The sequence below is a fragment of the Mobula hypostoma genome, chromosome 19, assembly GCF_963921235.1.
Source record: "Mobula hypostoma chromosome 19, sMobHyp1.1, whole genome shotgun sequence".
Classification (NCBI taxonomy): Eukaryota; Metazoa; Chordata; class Chondrichthyes; order Myliobatiformes; family Myliobatidae; genus Mobula; species Mobula hypostoma.
In genome coordinates this window covers 33,214,657-33,239,522 of record NC_086115.1, presented here as the reverse complement: position 1 = coordinate 33,239,522, position 24,866 = coordinate 33,214,657, and the positions used below count along the sequence as shown (strand labels likewise).

The window sequence follows — 24,866 nt, the reverse complement described above, 5'->3', positions numbered from 1 at the left end:
AGTGACCTCCCCCTTTCTCCAGCAAACCCATGGAATAGAAAGTTCCATTGCTTCAAAAGTTTCAACATACATTCCAAACCCTACAGTTAAATTGCCTCTCTTCCCAATTCAAATATGGTTATCAGGATAAAAAGCAGGCACTTACTTTGATTAAAAACTCCGGAAGAAGACCGAGTTTTACCAGTGGGCTGGTAGCATATTTAACTGTTGCAACAGGAGCCAGGCCAAAAAATAACTTAATTTTCTTTGCTAGCTCTGGCATTGTAGAAAAGGCTATGAAACCTGATGGAAGGAGAAAAGAATGTTATGGGGAAGCTGAGGTTCGTCATTAAAACTCTCCTACATCTGAGAAATCAACAAAAAAAAATCAAACAAAGGGATTCCATTTATGGTTTAAGAAAAGCATGTAGTTGCCGAATTTTCCATGAAGCTATTGGCAGTCATCATTACAATGGAAGGAATCTGACAGCAAGTGCAAATGCACATCAGTCATGAACATTTAGAGTAAGCATTATTGATCGTCAGGGCCAATTGGGAACAGTGGGGATGGCGAGTTGGGAGCAGTAGTTAGAAGCAAATGTTGGATGCTTCAAGAATTCAGACTGTTGGGACACTGAGCAAAAGAGATCTGAAATGTCATGTGACGGACCCTGAAACGTTGAAGTGGATTGAAGATCGGAGCACTGGCAGTCTGGCATGTCAAGAACAGTGGGGAACTGAGCAATAATGGTGTGCTAAAGCATCTTAATAATCTTTCACTTTAAAAATCCCAGTTTTGTATGTGTTCATTCTCAGCCCCTCAAAACTATTTCAAAATCCAACTCTTATTGAAAATAATTAGAATAAATTTTATTTCCAATTTTAAAAATATTTTTGTTCCCACCTTAATCCCAAAGACATGCATGTTCATACTCTGCAAAAATGAGTAAAGACAGAACATTTTACTTCACAGCTTGTGATTGGTTGTTCAGTTTTTATAAACACATTGGTTTTATGCAGATCTCTCAGACTGGGTAAAATTTAGGCACAGATATCCTTTCTTTCAAGTAGAGAGCTCATTCATTTGTTCTGTGCTGTGTTGTATGACGTGTGCAATCATAGTCTTTCCGTGACCATGATTATTCTTGGCAAATTTTTCTAGAGCAGCGGTTTGCCATTGCCTTCTTCTGGGCAGTGATTTTACAAGACGGGTGACCCCAGCCGTTATCAATACTCTTCAGAGATTGCCTGGCGTCAGTGGTCGCATAACCAGGACATGATAAGCACCAGCTGCTCATACAACCATCCACCATCGACCCTTATTGGGGGAGGCAAAGCAACTGCTACACCTTGCCCAAAGGTGACTTGGAGACTAACAGAGGGAAGGAACGCCTTTGGTAGAAGCACATCTCCACCCTGCCACTCAAGTATGGGGCTCGCACCATCAAAATCCTCAGTTTTACTCATTTTTAAATAAGCCAGAATATCCGACTAAAACATCCATTAGTAGTAGGTTAATTGATCACATGAGTATAATTGGGCAAGACAGGCTCACTGGGCCAGAAAGGCCTGTTACCATGTTGTATCTCTAAATAAATAAAGATATTCTTATGGGCTTAGATAATACTCATGACACATACGCATTTATTTCCAGGACTAACTCCCCCAAGGTTTATTTCAAAGGGTGAGCAGTGAGAACAACAGGAGCTTTCTTGTACCCATGCACTAACTCAATTGCTTCTCACAACACTGAAGGAGGCCCACAGGATCCATGATGGCTGCCCACTGAGCAACCTCATTTCCACTCATTTCCGATGGAAATGAAAAATCAATTTCTGGAATTTGGTACACAATTGTGTATTTGCATAGCCCTCGCAGATTTTCATCACTATAATGGCAAGTATTAATAGTGTCACTACATTTCCTGGACCTACACATTTTCATTTCGTGTGGCCAATTAATTGGACAGCATGTCATTAGAACGTGAAGTAACTGGAAACCCAAAGGGATAACCTGCCCACTCCACAGAGACAGTTCTGAGGTCAGGATCGAACCAAAGTCCCTAGAGCTAAGGCAGCAGCAATAACTAACGTGCCAAAATGTCTCCTTCACATGAACTGTACACGTCACATTGTCTCTATGTCACAGCAGGAAGTAAAGGTACCCCATGATCATTATAAACTAGCATACCAATGGTGGCAAGATTTCATGGAACGCAATGAAAAATTAATCTACAGCTGTCCTAAATGGAGGAGATGAATAATCTTAAATTAACATTTAACTTATTGTAACAGATAGGAACAGAGAGACCAGGAAGGAGTTGCAACTGGATTGAATGAGAAAGGGGGGCTGTGAGGGCCTCCAAGTTACTTTTATTCTAAAATAGCATTTGGCAACTTGGATTTATAAAATGCTTGAATTTTAAAAATTTTTTTGTGCATTTTGAAATGTTTCTCCTTCTAAATATTTTAAGCTCTTTTCATCTGTTACCTTACTAAGTTTGGCATTTTTAAGCTTTAAGATAATTTTGAATGCTTCAGAAAATGTTTTTGGTACTGACAGCTTACAATTCAAACTAAGTCAGGGCAGAACAAACAGGTAATGCTTGGTTTTTCTCTCCAAGGATGTTGTCTGACTTGCTGAGCCTCCCCAGCATTTTGTATTTTTATATGAAATTACCATCATCTGTGGTGATTTTTTTGTTAAATTGGTTTGTTGTCAAGGCGTATATCTTTTTGTCAGCAGGACTGAAGGAACCACATTGCTCAACTCAAAATTGGACTAATGAGCTCAAGATTACAACAGTTTTGATAAATATGGGCAATGTAACTTCCATCATAAAGTCAACTTTACTTTTTTAAAAAAAACAACTGATTCAATCCTATCTTGTGCTATTTAGCATATAAAAAAACAAAACTCAAATGAAAACAAATTCAAGTCAAGTCAAGTCACTTTTTATTGACATTTCAACCATAGCTGCTGGTACTTGATGAATTTGAACACCTGACTTACCAATTGTTGTCCCCTGAGAATGACCAACATAGTACAACTGTTCTTGGTTAGTCTTCGCAAGGATGAAGTTTAGCACTGCTGGTAAGTCTTTGGTGGCCATCTCATCAAAGCTTTAAATAAAAAACACAACTCAATATCATCCAGAATACACATAAATATATTCACTCTTCTTTGCAGAGGAGATTTACAAGGATGTTGCCTGGATTGGGGAGCATGCCTTATGAGAATGGGTTGAGTGAACTCGGCCTTTTCTCCTTGGAGCGGCGGAGGATCAGAGGTGACCTGATAGAGGTGTGTAAGGTGATGAGAGGTATTGATCATGTGGATAGTCAGAGGCTTTGTCCCAGGGCTGAAATAGCTAGCACGAGCGGGCACAGTTTTAAGGTGTTTGGAAGTAGGTACAGAGGAGATATCAGGGGTAAGATTTTTTTATGCAGAGAGTGGTGAGTGCGTGGAATGGGCTGCCAGCGACAGTGGTGAAGGCGGATATGATAGGATCTTTTAAGAGACTCCTGGACAGGCATACGGAGCTCAGAAAAATAGAGGGCTACGGATAAACCTAGGTAATTTCTCAGGTAAGGACATGTTCGGCACAGCTGTAGGTTTTCAATGTTTCTATGTTTCTTTTGCTATAAAAATTTAAAGCAGGCAATTTTAAAATCATGAACACAAGAAATTATGCAGATGCTGGAAGTCCAAAGCAACACGCACAAAATGCTGGAGGAATTCAGCAGATCGAACAGCATCCATGGAAATGAATAACAGTCAATGTTTTGGGCTGAGACGCTTCTCATTTTTAATTATATCAATGACTTGGCAGCTTTGTCACTGCTTTGTTCTCTAAACAAAATGATCTTATACCATTAAAACTAATTAAAAGTTTGTAAAACTTGGAAGTGCTGACACAACTCCTGAATTAATATCTTATTATTGATATACCCAATTCTGTTATTACTGTACTGTATTACTGTTATTTCTTCTACATAGTTTAATTATTTTAATGAACAAAGTATAATATCATCTTGGCAATCAGCGTCTATAAAACTTTGGGTTGAGTTTTCTGAAGAAACTGTGGACCTTTCAGTTACAGAATCCACAATACAGGCAACTCTTGCATTTTAGCCATTCAGATAACGGCACCTCACGCTTACAGGATGCATAAATTACTACTCGGATACAGAGTTAAATTCATTCCCACAGAATTTATGTAAAAAAAGGTAAATAACCACATTTATTAAAACTTTTGTTCCTTGATGCAGGCACAAACAATGCAGCTTCATGTTACAGAAAATTGTGATACAGACTATTTTTAAGCAAGGTAACCCTCGGTAATGTGGGCGTTCACCTGCGTTTTAAAAGATCAAGGAATTGCGTATTTTCATTGAAATCACATCAGTGAGAGTTGGGGGAAAATGAAAGATCAATCAGTGGATCCATGAGTAGAAGTCCTAGAGTGTTAACGTGAACAAGCTACAGGAATAAACATTAGAGGTTCTGCAGACGCCAGAAATACAGAGCAACACACACAAATAGCTGGAGGAATTCTGCAGGTCAGGCAGCATCTATGGCAGTGAATCACCAGGCAGAGACCCTTCATTGGGGCTGGCAAGGAAGGGGAAAGATGCCAGAATAAAAAGGTGGGCAACAGGAAGGAGGGCAAGCTAGAAGGAGATAGGTGAAGCCAAGTGGGAGGTGATAGGCAAGGAGAAGTAAGAGGCCAGAGTAGGGAATAGAAGAGGGAAGGAGGAGGGAAAATAAAAATTACGGAAGGAGAAATCAATGTTCATGCCATCCGGTTGGTGGCTACCTAGACGGAATATGTGGTGTTGCTCCTCCACCGTGAGAGTGGCCTCATCGTGGCAGAAGAGGAGGCCGTGGACCAACATGCCAGAATGGGAATGGGGATAAGAATTAAAATGGTTGGCCACCGGGGAAATTCCACTGTTTGCAGGTGGAGCAGAGATGATCGACAAACCAGACCCCAAATTTACATCGGGTCTCAGCGACATGGAGGAGGCCACATCGGAACACCAGACACAACAGACGACCCCAACAATTTCACAGGTGAAGTTTTGCCCTGGTATTTGGGGCCTTGAGTGGAGGTGAGGGAGGAGGTGAGTGGGCAGGGGCAGCATTTCTGTTGCTTGCAGGGTACGTGCCAGCAGGGAGATTAATTGGGAGGGAAGAACTGACCAGGGAATCATGGAGGGAGTGGAGTGATTTCTGCAGAAATTGGAAAGTGAGGAGTGGGGGAGAGGAATTAAAGATGAGTTTCCTGGTAGGATCCCTTTGGAGATGGCGAAATTTGTGGAGAATGATGTGTTGGATGCAGAGGCTCATGAGGTGGTAGGTGAGGACAAGAGGAACTCAATGCCTGTTATGGAGGCAGGAAGATGGGGTGAGCATGGATATCTAGGAAATTGTAAAGATGGGTGTGAGGGCAGCATCAATGGTGGAGGAAAGGAAACCATGTTCTTTGAAGAAGAAGGACATCTCTAATGTCCTGAAAAAGGAAGTTTTATCCTGGAAACAGATTCAGCAAAGACTAAGGGAAAAGGAAATAGCATTTTTACAGGAGACAGGTTGGAAAGAGGTACAGTCACAATAGCCATGGGAATCAGTATGTTGATAAAAGATTGCAGTAGACAGAGTTGTCTCCAGAGATAGAGACAGAGAGATTAAGGGGAGGGAGGTGTCATAAATGGACCAAGTGAATTTAAGAGAAACGTGGAAGCTGGAGGCAATGTAAATGAAATTGACGAGCTCAGTGTGGGTGCGTGAAACAGCACCAATTGTCAATGAAACACAGATGAAACTGCGGAACATTACGAGGGAAGGCTTGGAACATGAACTGTTCCATGTAGTCAAAGAAAAGGCAGGCATAGCTGAGACCCATGGCAACCCCTTGAGTTTGGAGAAAATGGGAGGAGCAAAAGGAAAAATTGTTGAGGGTGAGGGCCAGTTCCACCAGACAAAGGAGGGTGGTTTTGGAGGGGAACTGGTTGGGTGTTTTGTCAAGAAAAAAGTGGAGAGGTTTAAGGCCTTCTTGATGGGGGATAGAGGTGCATAGGGACTGGACATCCATGGTGAAAATGGTCATGGCCAGGGAACTGAAATTGTTGAGGAGATGAAGAGCTTGTGAATTGTCACAAATGCTGGTAGGAAGAGACTGAACCAAGGGGGAAAAGAATGGAGTCGATGTATGTAGACATGAGCTCTGTGGTCAAGAATTGTGTTTTGCAGGGGAAATGAGCAAATCTGCTCATATGAACATTAGCAGTCTAAGGATTTTTGTACACATATAGATACCTGGGTTAGCTGATATCAGCAGTTCTCTGCTGGGTGAATCACTGTTCTGAGACTGGCGAAAAGGAGCGAGTTTGGCCAAGCCACACTACACTTATATTGCCAAAGAATGTAGCCACTCAAATAGAAAATGGATGGCTAGGAGATCCTCCAAGTAGTGCATCATGGGTAATTAGGCTGCTGTCACACAGCTCCAGCTACTCAAGTATGATTTTGGCCTCAGGTACAATTTGCAGAGTCACTGTACGACAGCATCATTTCTCCAGCTTCCTCCTCCTACATCCCAAAGGTGTGCTGGCTGGTAGTCAATTGACTACCTAAATTGTCCCTGATGTAGTTAGATCACAGGAGAGTTAGGACATGGACACAAAAGATGTTGGATGTGTTCAGCGGGTCAGCCAACAACCTTGGAGAGAAATAAACAGTCCACGTTTTGGGCCGCCACTTCATCAGGACTGGAAAGAAGGGGGCAGAAGCCAGAATAAAGTGGTGGGGGTCAGGCTCGAAATGTGGATCTCAAAATGGATCTCAAACCAGAAAAGGGTTAAGTGATAGACTTTAGAAGTCAAACGTGAAGGCAATACAGGGGTAATGGCAGGATTCTTAGCAGTGGGGAGAAACAGAGGGATCTTCCAATCCACATCCATTGATCCCTCAAAGTTAGCACACAAGTTGATAGGGTGACAAGACGGTATGTTAGCCTTCATCAGTCACGGGATTGAGACCAAGAGCTGTGAGGTAAGGTTGCAGCTCTATAAAACCACACTTGGAATATTGTGTTCAGTTCTGGTTGCCTTATTATAGGCAAGGTATGGCAGTTTACAGAGGGTACAGTGGAGACTTACCAGAACACTGCCTGCCTGAATTAGAGAGCATGCCTTACGAGGAATGGTTAAGTGAGCTAGGGTTTTTCTCCTTGGAGCAAGAGGATGAGAGGTGACTTGATAAAGGTGTACGAGATGTTAAGAGGCATAGACAGAATGGACAGACTGACACGTTTTCCCGGGGTGGAAATGACTAATACAAGTAGGGTAAAGAAAAACCCCAATACATTCTTCAATTATGTGAAGAACAAAATGATGACAGGAGTGAAGGTAGGACCAATTAGAGATAAAGGTGGGAAGATGTGCCTGGAGGCTATGGAAGTGAGCGAGGTCCTCAATGAATACTTCTCTTTGGTATTCACCAATGACAGGGAACTTGATGAAGGTGAGGACAATATGAGTGAGGATGATGTTCTGGAGCATGTTGATATTAAGGGAGAGGAGGTGTTGGAGTTGTTAAAATACATTAGGACAGATAAGTCCCCGGGGCCTGACGGAATATTCCCAACAAGGCAAGGGAAGAGATTGCTGAGCCTCTGGCTAGGACCTTCATGTCCTCGTTGTCCAGGGGAATGGTACTGGAGGATTGGAGGGAGGTGAATGTTGTCCCCTTGTTCAAAAAAGGTAGTAGGGATAGTCTGAGTAATTATAGACCAGTGGGCCTTACGTCAGTGGTGGGAAAACTGTTGGAAAAGATTCTTAGAGATAGGATCTCTGGGCATTTAGAGAATCATGGTCTGATCAGGGACAGTCAGCATGGCTTTGTGAAGGGCAGATCATGTCTAACAAGCCTGATAGAGTTCTTTGAGGAGGTGACAAGGTATATAGATGAGGGTAGTGCAGTGGATGTGATCTACATGGATTTTAGTAAGGCATTTGACAAGGTTCCAAACGGTAGGCTTATTCAGAAAGTCAGAAGGCATGGGATCCAGGGAAGTTCGGTCAGGTGGATTCAGAATTAGCTCGCCTGCAGAAAGCAGAGGGTTGTGGTGGAGGGAGTACATTCAGATTGGAGGATTGTGACTAGTGGTGTCCCACAAGGATCTGTTCTGGGACCTCTACTTTTCGTGATTTTTATTAATGACCTGGATGTCGGGGTAGAAGGGTGGGTTGGCAAGTTTGCAGACAACACAAAGGTTGGTGGTGTTGTAGATAGTGTAGAGGATTGTCGAAGGTTGCAGAGAGACATTGATAGGATGCAGAAGTGGGCTGAGAAGTGGCAGATGGAGTTCAACCCGGAGAAGTGTGAGGTGGTACACTTTGGAAGGACAAACTCCAAGGCAGAGTACAAAGTAAATGGCAGGATACTTGGTAGTGTGGAGGAGCAGAGGGATCTGGGGTACATGTCCACAGATCCCTGAAGGTTGCCTCACAGGTGGATGGGGTAGTTGAGAAAGCTTATGGGATGTTAGCTTTCATAAGTCGAGGGATAGAGTTTAAGAGTTGCGATGTAATGATGCAGCTCTATAAAACTCTGGTTAGGCCACACTTGGAGTATTGTGTCCAGTTCTGGTCGCCTCACTATAGGAAGGATGTGGAAGCATTGGAAAGGGTACAGAGGAGATTTACCAGGATGCTGCCTGGTTTAGAGAGTATGCATTATGATGAGAGATTAAGGGATCTAGGGCTTTACTCTTTGGAGAGAAGGAGGATGAGAGGAGACATGATAGAGGTGTACAAGATAATAAGAGGAATAGATAGAGTGGACAGCCAGCGCCTCTTCCCCAGGGCACCACTGCTCAATACAAGAGGACATGGCTTTAAGGTAAGGGGTGGGAAGATCAAGGGGATATTAGAGGAAGGTTTTTTACTCAGAGAGTGGTTGGTGTGTGGAATGCACTGCCTGCGTCAGTGGTGGAGGCAGATACACTAGTGAAGTTTAAGAGACTGCTAGACAGGTATATGGAGGAATTTAAGGCGGGGGGTTATATGGGAGGTAGGGTTTAAGGGTTAGCACAACATTGTGGGCCAAAGGGCCTGTACTGTGCTGTACTATTCTATGTTCTATAATTTTAATGTGATTTTAGGAACGTAGAGTGGGTTGTCAGAGGTAGGTTCTTTATACACAGAGATTGGTAAATGAGTGGAACATGGGGTGGTGGTGGAGGCACAGACAATAGGGGCATTTAAGAGTTTTCGATAAGCATGTGGATAACAAAAAACTGGAGGTCTATGAGGGAGGGAAGATTTAAATTCCCACCATTTACCTTAAAGTCATGTCCTCTTGTATTGTGCAGTAGTGCCCTGGAGAAGATGGCGACGCGACGGCAGCGCGCGGGGCCTCTCCGGTGAATGATATCTGTAATCTGTCAAGTAGGGGACCGTGCACAATTCTGATTTGATGGAGACGGACGTGAGAGTACGGAGGAACATCAGGAAAACTTCTGAAATGCCCGCTTCGCGGCCGCTGCTACTGTGTGGTAACCGGAATCTCCGGAGCAGAAGGCCCCGAATCCTCAGCTTTGCTTGTATCAGCGGCCGGGGCGAGGTCGAAGGCGCTCAGCAGAGGATGGCGCTCGGGAGGCTGTATCGGAGGGGCTGGTTGGACGCTCGAAGTTTTCGGACGGTCGGACTCAGTGTCGGCTGTGGTCGGCTGCTTCCAAGGCATCAGCAAATTGACGGTGCCTGGAGGTTTATGGCAGGGAGTTTCTCCCTTTTGCCGCCTGCTATCGGGAACTCGGGAGTCGATTGACTCAGGGACTTTGAGACATTTTTTACTGTGCCCATGGTTTGCTCTTCACCAAATTATGGTATTGCTTTGCACTGCTGTAACTATATGTTATAATTATGTGGTTCTGTCAGTGTTAGTCTTTGGTTTGTCCTGTTTTCTGTGATATCACTCTGGAGAAACATTGTATCATTTCTTAATGTATGCATGCATTTCTAACTGACAAGAGGACTGAGTGTTCTCATAATCTAAAAAAAATTGATCATAAAATAGGTTAAACATTTGGCACACAGAGACCAAAGGACCTGTACTGTGCTTTACTGTTCTACGTTCAATGAAAAACCCATTCAAAAGAATAACACTGCAAGCTAGTTACCTACCAAGCACTTATACACCGATATGTTATTACAGCAAAAATAAAAGCAAAGTCATTACCTAAATCTCCAGAATGCGTCCTTATAAACCGGAATACTTATGTGCTTTCTGGACCAGGTGTTTCCACGACTATTTCCAATCCAGACATCATAACCAGCATCTGCTAGAATAAAGCCCAGGCTGTTGTTGGCCAAGTTTGTGACCCAGTTGCTTCCAGCTGCCAGTAAACCATGCTGCAGAAATACCACTGGCCGAGATCCTAAACAAATAAAGAGCAACTTCAATTGAAAAGATGGTGTCTACGCAAGACAAGTACTTAACATTCAGGTACCTACTCAATATATATCCATATGTGTTCCACATACCTAACCCACTTAAATGATTTGCAAGATCTAGTAAACTGTGTGCAGTTTTAGCTCAGGAAGTCTCATTTAGTTTTGCATTACAGTGCATCTTCTAAACTCCATTGATAACATTTATCAATATGTTTTCAGCAATCAAATGACATATGTACAGTATATAACAGCAATCCAACTTAATTCATCTTAAATGATGCTCATGTTTATAATTCAAGACTACAAGTACTAATCCAAAACAGTGAGGTAGATGAAATGTTCTTTTTGAAGTCAATTGTTGGAGAAACAGGAACTGTAATATGCAGGAGAAATGCAGACCAAAATGGCCATTCAAGTACAAGCATTCATCAGAGCCTCTAAAGAAATACAATGTCCCAACCAGCTTCTGGGAATATCTAGCCCACAGAAAAGGAGCATTCAAGATGTTATTGAGAACCTGTCTCTGGTAGGAGCACATGAGGGCCCCACGTCAGCAGTATGAGGGCCCCACATCACAACCTACCTACTGACCCACCTGTTTTCCCAATGCCCTTGCATTGGGACTAATTTAACTACTTGATTTCCATCAGTCTAGCCACCCAAAGAGGGATCTGAGAGCTTGATGCTAGGCTCATTGTATATGCATTTTATACTATAAATATCCAGTAAGCTGACTGTATCCTGATATTTTTGTTTACTTCTTTGCTTATCAAACTGGAAGTTAAGATCCTGAGATTAGAGTATAACAAGATGATCCAAAGAAAATTCTTTCCATTTTACAAATGATTGGGGCTACTATGGGACAGCAAAGTATCTGTGTCTTCAATCCACTTACCCTTCAATCTTCTTTCCCTTTTAGTTGTAGCTACATTTTAACCTTTGCTTCAATTGCCCATCTCAGTCACAAACCTCATTTCATTTATCATTTAAACAATCATATTTCCATTAGTTTGTCTATTCATTGTCTAAGAGCAGAATGCATATTGGTTGTCATGCAAGTTGAATTGACTTTATTTCTTACATCCTTCACATACATGAGGAGTAATGTACAATTTATCATAATTTGTAATAAATAGTATGGACAATAGGACAGTCAATATAACGTAGAAATACAATTGTATCAGCATGAATTAATCAGTCTGATGACCTGGTGGAAGAAGCTGTCCCGGATCCTGTTGGTCCTGGCTTTTATGATGTAGTACAGTTTCCCGGATGGTAGCAGTTTGTGGTTGGGGTGACTCGGGTCCCCAGTGATCCTTGGGGCCCTTCTTACACACCTGACTCTGTAAATTTCCTGAATAGTGGGAAGTTCACATCTACAGATGCACTGGGCTGTCCGCACCACTCTCTGCAGAGTCCTACGATTGAGGGAAGTACAGTTCCCATTCCACGCAGTGATGCAGCCAGTCAGGATGCCCTCAATTGTGCCCCTGTAGGAAGTCCATATGATCTGGAGACTCATGCCAAACTTCTTCAACCGAACCGTCTGAGGTGAAAGAGGCGCTGTTGTGCTTTTTTCACCACACAGACGGTATGTACAGAGCACATGAGCTCCTCGGTGATGTGTACGGCGAGGAACTTGAAGCTATTCCCCCTCTCAACCCCAGATCCATTGATGTCAATAAGAGTTGGCCTGTCTCAATCCTCCTGTAGTTCACAGCCAGTCCTTAATTTTTGCAACATTGACACATTTCACTGTATCAGCATAAAATAAATCTGAATCTGAAGAAAGCTAAAGTGTAATTAAGTTGAATTACCATTGGTATTTAGAATTTAAACAGATCTTCAGGCTATCTAGAAGAAATTGTTGATTGGATACAATACCAATGTTTTGGCTGCTTTCATTAATATGTTTTCTATTGAAGTTATAAACAGGCATGCAATGCAGATGGTAATATCTCACTGGAAATCTACTAAGCAAACACTCTAAAACAAAGCAAGTAAAGGACTAATTTTTTAATGCACATTTTACTGTTTATCTTATCAAGGAATGCACAAAAAGATTGAAGTTTATGCCATTTGGAGTAATGACATCACATGCCCAGCAACTCTAACTATTACCTTTTTTTTATATTTACTAATCAAATTCGTGGGTCATGTCTGGATTCCTAATTAGTCAAATAACTAATGGTGAAGGTATTCAGGAACATTATTTTCATAAAAATAGGAAGCATTTAGCAGTTTTCAATACAGAGTTAATATTTCAGTTCTGAAAGATCATTGACAGATATCAATTCTGCTTTTCTCTCTGCAGATCTACTGAGTGCTTCTGTTGCTTCAGATTTCCACTATCTGCATTTTTATGCTCCTGATACTCTTTCAACATACATTGGCCAACGTCGACAGGTTGTCAAAGTAGCAAAATTAGATCTATGAGAAAGTTTGTAGAACTTTTGGATAAATGGGTTGTAAAAATGCACAGACTGTCGCAAAATGAAAATTAAATATTTATCTTTAATTGCAAGTGTAGCACATTATTGCTTCAGGTCACACTAGCTGAATTGTGCAAGTTTGACCAGAATAATTAAACCTATAATGCTTTTAAATGCAAAAATAATAAACACAATGTTAGAGTATAGATAAAAATAAGTACTTGCTCTGCAATGATTTGTTAAATATTCTGCCAAATTGTCAAGTAACCTTTGATATATGATAATGCTATGAACAGGTCTACCAAAGCAGAGATCAACAGATTATAATGGTACATCACAAAATCCACATGCAACATAGAGTCACAGATATATACAACATGGAAATAGACCCTTCAGCACAACTTATCCATGCAAAACAACAACAACCCCTCTATTTTTTTAAACAGCTGCACAGAACAACCATTGCCCTAAGCAGGGAACGTTTACACAGCATGAAAACTACACAGTACCTTTTGTTTTTGTAATATTCATAGTAAGAATATTTAACATTAAAATTTAAACAAATCACATACTTTTGATTTTATTTCATTGAAGGGTATAATGAAATACTACACAACAAAAAAAATCTTCCATGTTTCATAATTTTTTTTCTAGCTCCATCCAATTCCAGCAGCATGGCAACAAAGGCTATGTGCGTGGGAGCATTTCAGTTACTGTGTGGCTGTGCACCCACGCAGCTTAGAGGGGACATTGCCAACCAATTTGTCCAACTGAGCCATCACACTTGACTGTACTTGGCCAAAAGCCCTTTAGATTTTTTAAATCCATAAGCATCCAAGTCTCCTTTAAATATAACTGTAACTGCCTCTAACACCTCCTCTGGCATCCCATTGCACATACTCACCGCCTTCCGTATTCATTGAATGCACAATCACATATTTTCCCCCGACGGACAATACGTACGTTGTAGCCCCATGATTTCTCCTATAGCTTAGTTGTTAAGAAATGGGTGGAGGCAGATCAAGGAGACACCACTTCTGAATTGGCTAATGGCAAAAGAATGTATCTGTAATTTCACTGGGTACATTCTAGAGCTCAGAGTGTGAACTGCTTTACTTTTGCCAAATGAGCCACTTTCTTCAACATTACTTCACTGATAAAACAGCAGATCCATGTTCAACACGTCTTTCTCCCTTATTAGGGAGAGAGAGAACATGCGGTATGTCGAACACTGGGTGAAACGCAAAGTCTTTGGGGTGACTGCAAGTCTGTGTCTTTGCTATTGCTTTGCTCTCGCTTGAGTGCTCGGTGGCGGTACCGATGCTTTTTTTTTGCCGGTGGAGGGGGGGTGGAATTTATTGCTCACTGCCGCTTACACACGGGAGGGGAAGCTGGGGGGGGGGACTTTGGGGTTCTAACATTTAACTGTCGTTCATTCTTTGGGGCACTCTTCTGTTTTCGTGGATGGTTGCGAAGAAAAAGCATTTCAGGATGTATATTGTATACATTCCTCTGACATTAAATGAACCTTTGAACCTTTGAACTATAAACTACAGAAAGTTTCTGGATCAAAACATGCTAAAATAGATCTACTCAGGGGCCCAGCACCTGTTTGATCATCTGCTGTTATGATAATTTTACTACGGAGGTCCATGCAAAGCTTTGCATAAACTATCTGTGATCTATTCCACAATTACAGAAAACAGATAGAACTTCAGAAATCGTTATACTTTACAGTATACAAACCTGCACTGATGTAATACCAGACCACTCTAAACAACGGTGTTCAACTAAAAATTTTACTGTAAGACACTGGAGAGCCTGGTCTCTCCACAATGATGCTTGGGAGCAGAGGTGGACAGAGGACGGATTAGATTGCTCAAATTAGCCCAATCCATGCCCACCCATCCTCAGGTCTTCTCCTGAATAATGAACAGAAAACCATTGCATTTGCACAGCTCAGCTCCATCAAAGAGACAGAGAGACGGTAACTCTTTCTCAGCTGTCAACATTAAAAATACAAATCGGTTTTAGAATATGAAATGGGCTACTTCATAGCCTTTGTCCCAACAACTTATAGACCGGGCATCACCAATTCTGAAAATAGAATAACCATTTAACCAGAACAACAGTTAAAATTCAAGGCGTGTGTTCTGTAAATAGTTCCTCTTTACAGATTGCTTTTGATCTATTTAGGTCATATTCCACCTCGAAGCATATAGTTTCTGTTCTCATTGGGGACAATATTTTTTTCTGTTGGAAAATAGTATCTCCACATTGCTCTATGGTTGCAGAAGCCATTAACTTTCTTGTGCTGTTTTCAAGTAAACATTCTGTCTTTACTATTGGCTGGGGAACAACTTAATCAAGAACTACCGTTGATGTGATGAAGTTCATACGCACTTCCTAGCAGGAAAGTCACAGAAAAATGGAGTATGGAAAATTACGTATCCCGTAATGAGTTAAAGAACCAGCAGAAATGGGAAACACCTGGAGTCTGGTATTGCTGTGAATAAATGCTAATTTATTAATAACTATGTAATAAAGTAATATAAAAATCAGATAAATCCACCAGGTTAGCAAAGTTCATGCATATATTAGTGTGGAAGTATAAAAGCCAAGCTTCTTCAAGCTTAGGAGGTAACGGGATACATTCTTACGATGATAGGTAAAGGAAGTCAGTTCAGTTTGTATTATTGAGTTGAGTAGTGTTGGAGAGAGAGAGGTGTGTTGGTTGTCCAAGTACACCAATGCCGTATCTTCCTGTTGTGCTCCAAAATCCTTTAAAGTCACCGTATGTGACCACATCAAAGGGAATCATCTTCCATGGTAAAGTTATCTACCCAGGCGAGGGTTGGACACACTGATAACTTCCCACCGGTCACCCCTTTACACACTGCGAGAGCCACTGATCGATCCTCCAAAACCCACCTTTCTGTGGGCACACAAAACTCATCCAGTGTCCAAATCTGTGTGTGTGTCTGCTAACAACCAGCTGACCATGCATTTATCTGAACATGCTAAACACCAGCTGTCCATCACATAAGGACGCCCTTGGTCACCATGGCAACCCACGAGCTGCTCGCTGCTCTGTCTCTCTGAATCAGTTGCACCCTCTCTCTCTTTTTAAAGGTACAGTCCATAGAAAATATGAACCCTAGTGGTACATAACAACTTGCTATCTTTATGAAATTTGTATCTTTTGGAAATTATGTGGCTTTTCTAATCAGGGTTCAACTTTATTTGCCATATAATGCTCAATGGTCACTTTATTAAGAAAAGAAAGTTCCTTATAAAGTAGCCACTGAGTATATATAAAAAAATAAAGTTAGAGGTAAAATAATGGAGATGGAATAAATGTGCATAAATATCAGCACGAGGTTACAACGTAACAGTGTTATAAAAAGTGTTCTGAAGTGTTTAGAGAGCAGAGACTAAGGTAATAGACATAGAGAGGGGTGGGGGTGGCTAACTGGAATGATTGATCAGATTAACTGCCTGAGGAAGAAACTTTTAAGATGCCATGTAGTTTTTATTTTAATAGTGCTAAAGCACTTTGCAATTGAGTCAATGTCAAGTATTCACTTGTACTTATTAATACAGGCGCTAAGAAATTGAAATCATATAGCACTGCTTTAAGTGCCAAGTTAAAAAAAGAGTTAACTCAGTTCATCAAGTGCGTGGGCATTTTCAGATTAAATTCTACTTAGCATGACAAATGACAGGCTTTGCCTAGGAACACTGATGTGGTTCCTGTGTCAGGGAAACTGTGAGACAATAATATTCCCTGTATAACATTTTTTTGGTAGAATGCTGGAGGATTCTGGAGCAACTGATGATTGGGTGTTCCTGCAGAAGAATGCCTTTAATTTGTCTAGACTTGTATAGCACTCCAGGTCTACGCTCTCATTTGGAATTCAAAGTTAAAAGTAAATTTATTATCCAAATACATATATGGCACCATATACAGCTCTGAGATTTATGTTAGTGTGGCATTCACAGTAAATCCAAGAAACACAATAGAATCAATAAAGACTCAATCAACAGGATGGACAAACAAACATTATGCAAGAGATAACAAAACTGTGCAAATAGAAAAGAAAATGAAATAATAATTAAAAATAAGCAATAACTATTGAGAATATGAGACCAGGAGTCCATGAAGGCGAGTCCTTAGTTTGACAGAAAAGTTCAGTGATGGCGCTGGTGAAACTGAGTGTTTATCCCCTCTGGTTCAATAACCTGATGGTTTGGGGAAATATCTGCTCCAGAACCTGGTGGTGTGGGTCCTGAGGGTCCTGTACCTTCTTCCTGATGGCAGCAGCAAGAAGAAAGCATGGCGTGAGCAGTGGGGCTTTCCTGTGACAAGATTCTATGTAGTTGAACTCAGTGATGGGGAGGGCTTTGCCCACGATGGGCTGAACAATATCCATTACTTTTTGTCGGCTTTTCCATTCAAGGGCATTGGCGTTTCGATACCTGGCCGTGATGCAACCAGTCAAATATTCTCCTCCACACATATATACAACATTGTATCACCATGGATTTAACGTGGCTATTTTTGAGACTAATCAACAGAAAAAGACTCTTTCAAGTCCAAGTGAAAACAGATCTCTATAAAATGATCTAAATTAATTACAAATATAAATCACAAAATTTATTGCATAAGTATTCACTCCCTTCAAGTCAGTAGAGTCAGTGTTTCGGTCCGAGACCCTTCATCAGTGCTGATGAAAGATAGGACAGTGACAAGTGGGTAGGCTTTAAGAGTGCGATAGCAAGTGCCCAGGAGCAGCATGGTCCTGTTGGAAGAAAGGGTAAACCTGGCAAGTTTGGAGAATCTTGGCTGCAGAGATATTTTGAGTCTTTGATCAAGATAAAGGAAGCATACATTGAGTTTAGGAAATCTGGAATGAGTGAATCCCTTGATGACCATAAAAAGATTAAGAATATACTTAAGGAAATCAGGGGAAAATAAAAGTATGAGACAGATCTGCTCGGCAAGGATGAGGAAAATTCCACAAGGTTTGTTAACTATATTAAGAGTAAAAGGGTGATTAAGGAGAGTCAGTCTCCCTAGAGATCAAATGTAACACACACGAAATGCTGGAGGAACTCAGCAGGCCAGGCAGCACCTATGGAAAAGCGTAAACAATCAACATTTCGGGCCGAGATCCCTCATCAGGTCTCTTTCCAGCATCTGCAGATTTTCTCGTGTTTGCCCTTAGAGATCGATGGGGCTGCCTCTGCCTGGGACACAAGAGATGGGCGTTTTTTTTAATGAATATTCTTGGAGCTTAGGGAAGAGAAAATAATGGCTGTTCAAGAGGTAAGAGAAATAAGCAGAGATATTCTGGAGCACTCCCATATTAACAGGATGGAAGTGTTTGCAGCTTATGACACATTAGGGTGGATAAATCCCCAAAGCCTGATAGAGTGCATCCTCCAGAGAGGAGATTGCAGGACTCACACAATCAGGTTCAAGAACAATTGCTACCCCTCAACCATCAGGCTCTTGAACAAAAGAGGACAATTACACTCATCTATTGAGATGTTCCCACAAGCAAAGATCTCACTTTAAGGACTCTATCTTATTATTTCATGCTCTCGTTATTTATTGCTACTTATTTGTAATTGCATTTCAATAGTTTGTTGTCTCTTATGCTTTTGCTCTTTCATTGATCCTGTTTACAGTTACTATTCTATAGATTTCCTGAGTATGCCTGCAGGAAAAAGAATCTCAGGCTTGTATATGGTGACATGTAGGTACTCTGATAATAAATTTAAGTTTGAACTTTTAACAAAGAATCACAGGGAAGTGAAAAGGGCATTTTAACACACTGGACATCATCAGTCGGAGCAATGAGTATAGGAGTCACACTTTATGCTGCAGTTGTATCAATAGTTGGAGACATAGATATGGGCCAAGTACAGGAAACTCTGACTAGCTGGGCAGGCACTGTGGTTGGCAATGGATTAGTTGGGCCAAAAGGCCAATATTTATGGTGTATTGCTCCATGACTCATCACAGCGTATATTTTAACTCTTAAAAATTGAGCCAAAGGGCACCATGACACACCTATCAACTTTTCTCTCCCCACACCCTTTCTGCAGCACCCGCACATACAGCCTCACTCATTCTTACAGCCTCGCATTGAAATAAAAATGCCTCAGCTCTAATACATCACATTTAAACTTTCTTTAATAAGACACCAATACTATAATTGCAGTTACCTTTGCTTTCCGGAGTGTCATTGATTCCATAGGGAATTCTGTTTACTGAAAGGATATAGCCATCAGAAGTCATCACCTCATATTCTTCACTAGGATAACCACGGTAGGAGATCAGCTGGGACTTGAATAGCAGACAGCACAAGATAGTTTGTTACTTAGCAAAAAGAACCCCATGTAATGCAAAAAAAGGTAACATATAAACACAGCCCAGTGAAAACTAGAACCACTGAGAAATTAAAAGACATTAAAAATAAATCAGCCAGCTGCTTTGGATATGCTGCTTGAATTGTCAAGTCTTTGTCAGCACTTTATGGTTTTGTGCCAGATTGCCAAAATTTACAAGATTTTTAAAACATTTTCATTAAAAGTAAGTCAATGGAAGATAATAAAAGTTAACTATTTATAACAATTTAACATGCTTTGACTCACTCTACATTGGCTGCCTTCCACTGTGGGTAATGTGTCATTCTCCTGTTCCACCCAGCCCTTCTGCTCAGAAACCTTAAGTTGACTTCCAATGTCACCTGCTGGCCTTCCCTGATAAATCCTTGGTCCAATTTTTCTAATGTTCTGTGGCTTATACCCAACTCAACTGATATTTCCACTCCTCTATCTCATACAATTCCCAGAAGCAATCCAGGCTAGGGCATCTGGAGAATTACCAGGTAAGCTTACACCTTATCTGCCATGATAAAATTAACAAGCCAGTAACGGAACAGCGTAGGCACAGGTTATTAAGAGAGACCTCAGATATCTCAGTTATGATTTCTCTCCAATATAGAAGAATCACTGAGTGTATTGGTACAGGGCATGGCTTCAAAGCAAAGAGTGAGGGTTCTTTTGTTTTAATGAATTAGGTATTACTGGTATCTAAAACCAACTCAAGCAGAATAGAGATTGATAACAAGTGCATCTCTATATAAAAATGAGAATTTTAATCATTCCAAACAAGGGAAAATCTGCAGATGCTGGAAATCCAAGCAACACACACAAAATGCTGGAGGAACTCAGCAGGCCAGCCAGCATCTATGCAAAAAAATGCAGTCAACGTTTCAGGCTGAGATCTTTTGGCAGGACTGGAGGAAAAAAAAATGAGTAGATTTAAAAGGTGGGGGAGGGGAGGGAGAAACACAAAATGAGAGGTGAAACTGGGAGGGGACGAGGAGTGAAGCAAAGAGCAGGGAAATTGATTGGTGAAAGAGATACTGGGCTGGAGAAGGGGCAATCTGCTCTGAGTGAAATTACCACAGCCAAAAAACAGGGAATTCTCAGATCATGTGCATCTCCAATGATGCACAGTTGAAAGATTTTATTGGATCTCAAATTCCTTAAGTCGCCCATTGTCAGGACAATGTGATGGGAAGTGCAAAAAATAACAAATCTTGACAAAACGAGAATCGCTATAAGCAGTACAAACTCAAAGAAGCAGGAAGATTTGTGGTAATGAACGTTGCTCAAGTTGAACTTGCATGCATCAACAAAACATTGAGGGGCTGGCACTCTATGGTTTGGTGACAATTTCAATGCATAATACAGTGTGCTACATGCACACTACAAATAAGCAACACTGGCAATAAAACAGCACAACATTCTGGAAATTCCATTGCACAGCTCTAGAAAAGAAACCTGTACAGTTCAGACTTGGGTCACTCAAAGTGGAAGAACACATTCCCACTGTTTGATTCTACTTTAGGAAATTCAACTCCTGACATTTCAATTTTGCTAACTCCAGCTTTCTTGCATAAACTTTCCCCCAAAAAGGCACCAAATGCAAGAGTGAGATTTTGAAGTTTATAGTTCTGGAAAAATGACACTTCCTATTTATTCACTATAAACCCACTTTTATTAGCTTTGTTTTCCAAAAAATTAAGATACAGCACTCAAGCTGCATCTGGTGCCCCTTATTGGATAAGTAACTTCAAATGACACCTCGCACGTCCCTGAAATAAATTGCCTATAAAAATGCAGTCTGTGGGCATCGCTCTTCACGAGCCTGAACATATTCCTGGTGGGCAATTGCCCAGCCTCTGTGCATTATTACATATCGATTTATTTAATAGAAAAAATACTCCCCCAGCTAGAAGTGAACTGCTTGATTTGTGGCATAACCCTTTAAAAGCTGGCTACAAAGAACTTGCAAATAATTACTGTCAGTTTCGGGTCAAAAAAAAAGCATAGAACACCCAAAAACAGAAACTGATTATTTTGATCTTTGTCTAACTTTTCTACAGTGTAACAGGCAGCTTGGCTCAGCATCTGCAGCCATTTGATACAACTGCTACTCACATCTTTAAGAGAGACACTAGGGGGAAAACAATTGTCAGAATTTCTTGAGCTTAATTTTCCAGCATAAACATCACTTTCAGAAGCATCCATAACAATGACTACACAAATATTCATAAAGTAGAAATAACAAAAACTGGGCTAGTATTTTAAAGCTAAAATAACACTGTATCCTTCTTCGAATACAACTTACAATATCCATGTAGGCTTCAGGATCCACATGTACATTATTGTGCTGCAAAGCATCTAGAAATTGCATTAGAAGTAGCAGTGCAAAACATTGTAGGCTCATCTTCACTCTATAGGAAACATACAAAATGGATCATTAATTATGAAAGGATATGACACATCACTTGCACTGAGATTCACATTTTATACAACTAATAATGGACGACACTAATAGTTCCTTTTTTTGATGTTAAATAACAGCCCATGTCTTTTTTTTCTTATTTTAGTTGATTAACACTGTTTAGATTAGTTTTTCTTTTGCGGTATATATTTTTTCCTTTTTCATGATTTTTTTTCTTTTTTTTGTATATATTTGTATTCTGTATGATTGGGAGGTTTAATACCCATGTGTCAACTGGGTTTATATTTAACTATGTGAATTATAACAATGTAATCCCAATAACTTTGTATCAATACTATGGTATGTTTATCATCATGAAACTTTTAAAAAGATTGAAAAAGAATAATTATGGAAGGATATGACACATCACTTGCACCAAGATTCACATGCTGAATAGGGAAATAAAAGCAAATGAACAAACTCAAAATGTGGAGGAACTCGGCGGGCCAGGAAGCATCTATTGAAAAGAGCAGCCATTGTTTTGGGCCGAGACCCTTCTTCAGGACTGGGATAAATCTCAGAAACAGGCCCATCAGTCTGAGTCTGATGACAGACAAGAAATTACACGCTACACGGTAGCGTTGTGGTTAGCACAGCGCTTTACAGTACCAGCAGCCCGAGTTCAATTTCCTGCCGCTGCTTGTAACGAGTTTGTACGTTCTCCGCGTGGGTTTCCTCTGTGTGCTCCCGTTTGCACCCACAGTCCAAAGATGGGCCATTGGTAAGTTAAATGGTCATTGTAAATTGTCCCGTGATTAGGCTAGTGTTAAATTGGGGGATTGCTGGGCAGCGCAGCTCGAAGGGCTGGAAGGGACCATTCTGCACCGTATCTCAACAAAACAACAAACAAGTTCCAGTCAGAAAACAAACCGATATAATAAAAAATTAAATTATTTCTATTAGTCTAAAAATAGATTCCCCTCGTCCCCCTTCACCATTTCCCATTCCCTTTTCCCTCTCTAACGTTATCTCCTTGCCTGCCCATCGCCTCCCTCTGGTGCTCTTCCTCAACCCCCCCCCAACATTTTTTCTTTCTTCCACGGCCTTCTGTCTCTTTCACGATCAGCCTCCTACCTCTTTGCTTCATCCCTCCCCCTCCAAGTTTCACCTATTGCCTGGTATTTCTCTCTCCCCTGCCCCACCTTTCAAATTTACTGCTCAGCTTTTTTTCTCCAGTCCTGCCGAAGGGTTTCTGCCCCAGACGCCGACGGTGTTTTTTCCCGTAGATGCTGCCTGGCCTGCTGATTTCCTCCAGCATTTTGTGTGTGTTGCCTAACATTTAACTCTTTCCTGTTTGAGGAACTAGCACTTGAAATTTTGTTTACTATCGAGCTTTTAAGCTTTCTTCTCAAGAGGAAGGTGAGATAAAGGCACCATTACAATAACTGGGACACCAGTGCTGGAGTGATTGTGAATGCTGATCAAAGAGTGACACTTCCACAGTCGAATACAGTCCATGGAAAAGTGTGATGGGCAAAGCATGTAAAAATGGCAAATAAATCTCACAATAATGTTAAATTATCTCTTACTACATGAAGTATGCAACACTTCTGCAAACTTCAAGCAGTTTTGGGATAAAATGGGATTGATTACACAATTACTGCAAATAGCTCAAATCTCATCTCTCACCACAACTCTATTTTGCTAAGTTAGTAAACACTGCATTTCTGTAACAAAGGTCAAACAGGGTTTTAACTTGAATGGATACAAATATTTCATCATACAATAAGCCTTCTTACAGGCATATTAACTTACAGAATGTTGAGAGGACGAGGCGGATGTGGAGAGGATGTTTCCTATGATGGGGGTGTTGACAACTAAAGGGCAAAATTGAGGGGCGATCCTTTAGAATAGAAGTAAGGAGGATTTTTTTTTAGCCAGAGAGTAGTGAATCAGTGGGATGATCTGCCACAGACTGTGACGGAGGCCAACACCATTGGCATATTTCAAGCAAAAATTGATAGTTTCCCAATTGGTTTACGCATCAATGGTCATGGCGAGAAGGCAGGTGTACGGGATTGAGTGGGATTCAGGATCATACATGATGGAATGGTGGAGCAGACTCAATGAGCTGAATGGCCTAATTCTGCTTCTATGTCTTATGGAACATTTTGGCAATATTTTAAACACAACGAATACAAATCTTCACTCTACTGCCAAAAAATGAGCCATTTCTCCAAAATCTAGTCAAAAAACAGGAGTAAGGCTTCCATTGCTTTATTGAATAACTAAATAATATTCACGGGTGTTATGTTTGAAAACAAACCATGATAACATTTTTCAGCAATCACATACAAAGTACTGGCACATTCTGACATTACTAATATCGAAGTGTAGATTTGTTCTAAACAGTCAGAATCAGAATCAGGTTTATTATCACCAGCATGTGACATGAAATTTGTTAACTTAGCAGCAGCAGTTCAATGCATTACATAATCTAACAGAGAAAAAAATAGTATGTCCTATGACAGTCAAGATGTAGGACAATAATACTAGAACATGCCCTTTGGTCCAAGAAGTTGTGTTGAACTAATTGAAGTATTAATTAGGTGCTTAACTAATACTTCTGCCTATAGTGTTCACATGCCTCCGTTTTCTGTACATTCATCTGCATTTAATCCTGACGGTTCTCATATCATAAAATACAAAGAGCATGCCTGAGACGGTACAGAAGTTACTCTACTTCCCTATCCTTTCTCCACAGATCTTTTACCCACAGATGTTTCCAGAAACATAGAAAAGAGGAGGAGTGAGCCATTCAGCATTTCATTCCTCTCCTGCCATACATCGTGATCATGACTGATAAAATATTTAAGTCAAAGATCACATTCCTACCTTCTCCTCATGGCTGTGGTGCCTCCTGTGCCAAGAAGTTTACCTACATTGGTCTTACAGCCATTTGTCCACTATTGACAGCCCTCTGTGAAACTAAATTCCACTGGTGTACCCCACTGACAAAATTTCTCCTTATCTCAATCCTAAATCTCTTGCCTTGCAAGCTCTCATTTGAGAAACATCCTCTCATGGATCATCTGCTTAGGCCAGAATTTTGTTTTAATGAGGCTCCTTCATTCTTCTAAGCTCCACTGAACACAAACTACCTGACCTCAAATCTCTCCTCATTCAGCA

At 40.8% G+C, this 24,866-nt stretch overlaps 1 protein-coding gene across 2 annotated transcripts in view; it reads right to left on the bottom strand.

Moving 5' to 3' along the window:
* LOC134358711 (putative lysosomal acid lipase/cholesteryl ester hydrolase) overlaps nt 1–21,788 on the bottom strand; it is a 29,868-nt gene extending 8,080 nt beyond the window's left edge. Inside the window, exons 1-5 of one of the 2 annotated variants that reach the window (XM_063071167.1) lie at nt 21,582–21,788; nt 19,106–19,226; nt 10,225–10,423; nt 2,992–3,101; nt 146–282 (exon numbers count right to left, since the gene is read on the bottom strand). In XM_063071167.1, the coding sequence (XP_062927237.1) occupies nt 146–282; nt 2,992–3,101; nt 10,225–10,423; nt 19,106–19,226; nt 21,582–21,680 (666 nt within the window). In that variant the 5' untranslated portion in view covers nt 21,681–21,788. The remainder of the gene's footprint in view (nt 1–145; nt 283–2,991; nt 3,102–10,224; nt 10,424–19,105; nt 19,227–21,581) is intronic. The other variant, XM_063071168.1, reaches the window with a different exon arrangement.
* Nucleotides 21,789–24,866: the final 3,078 nt, after the last annotated feature.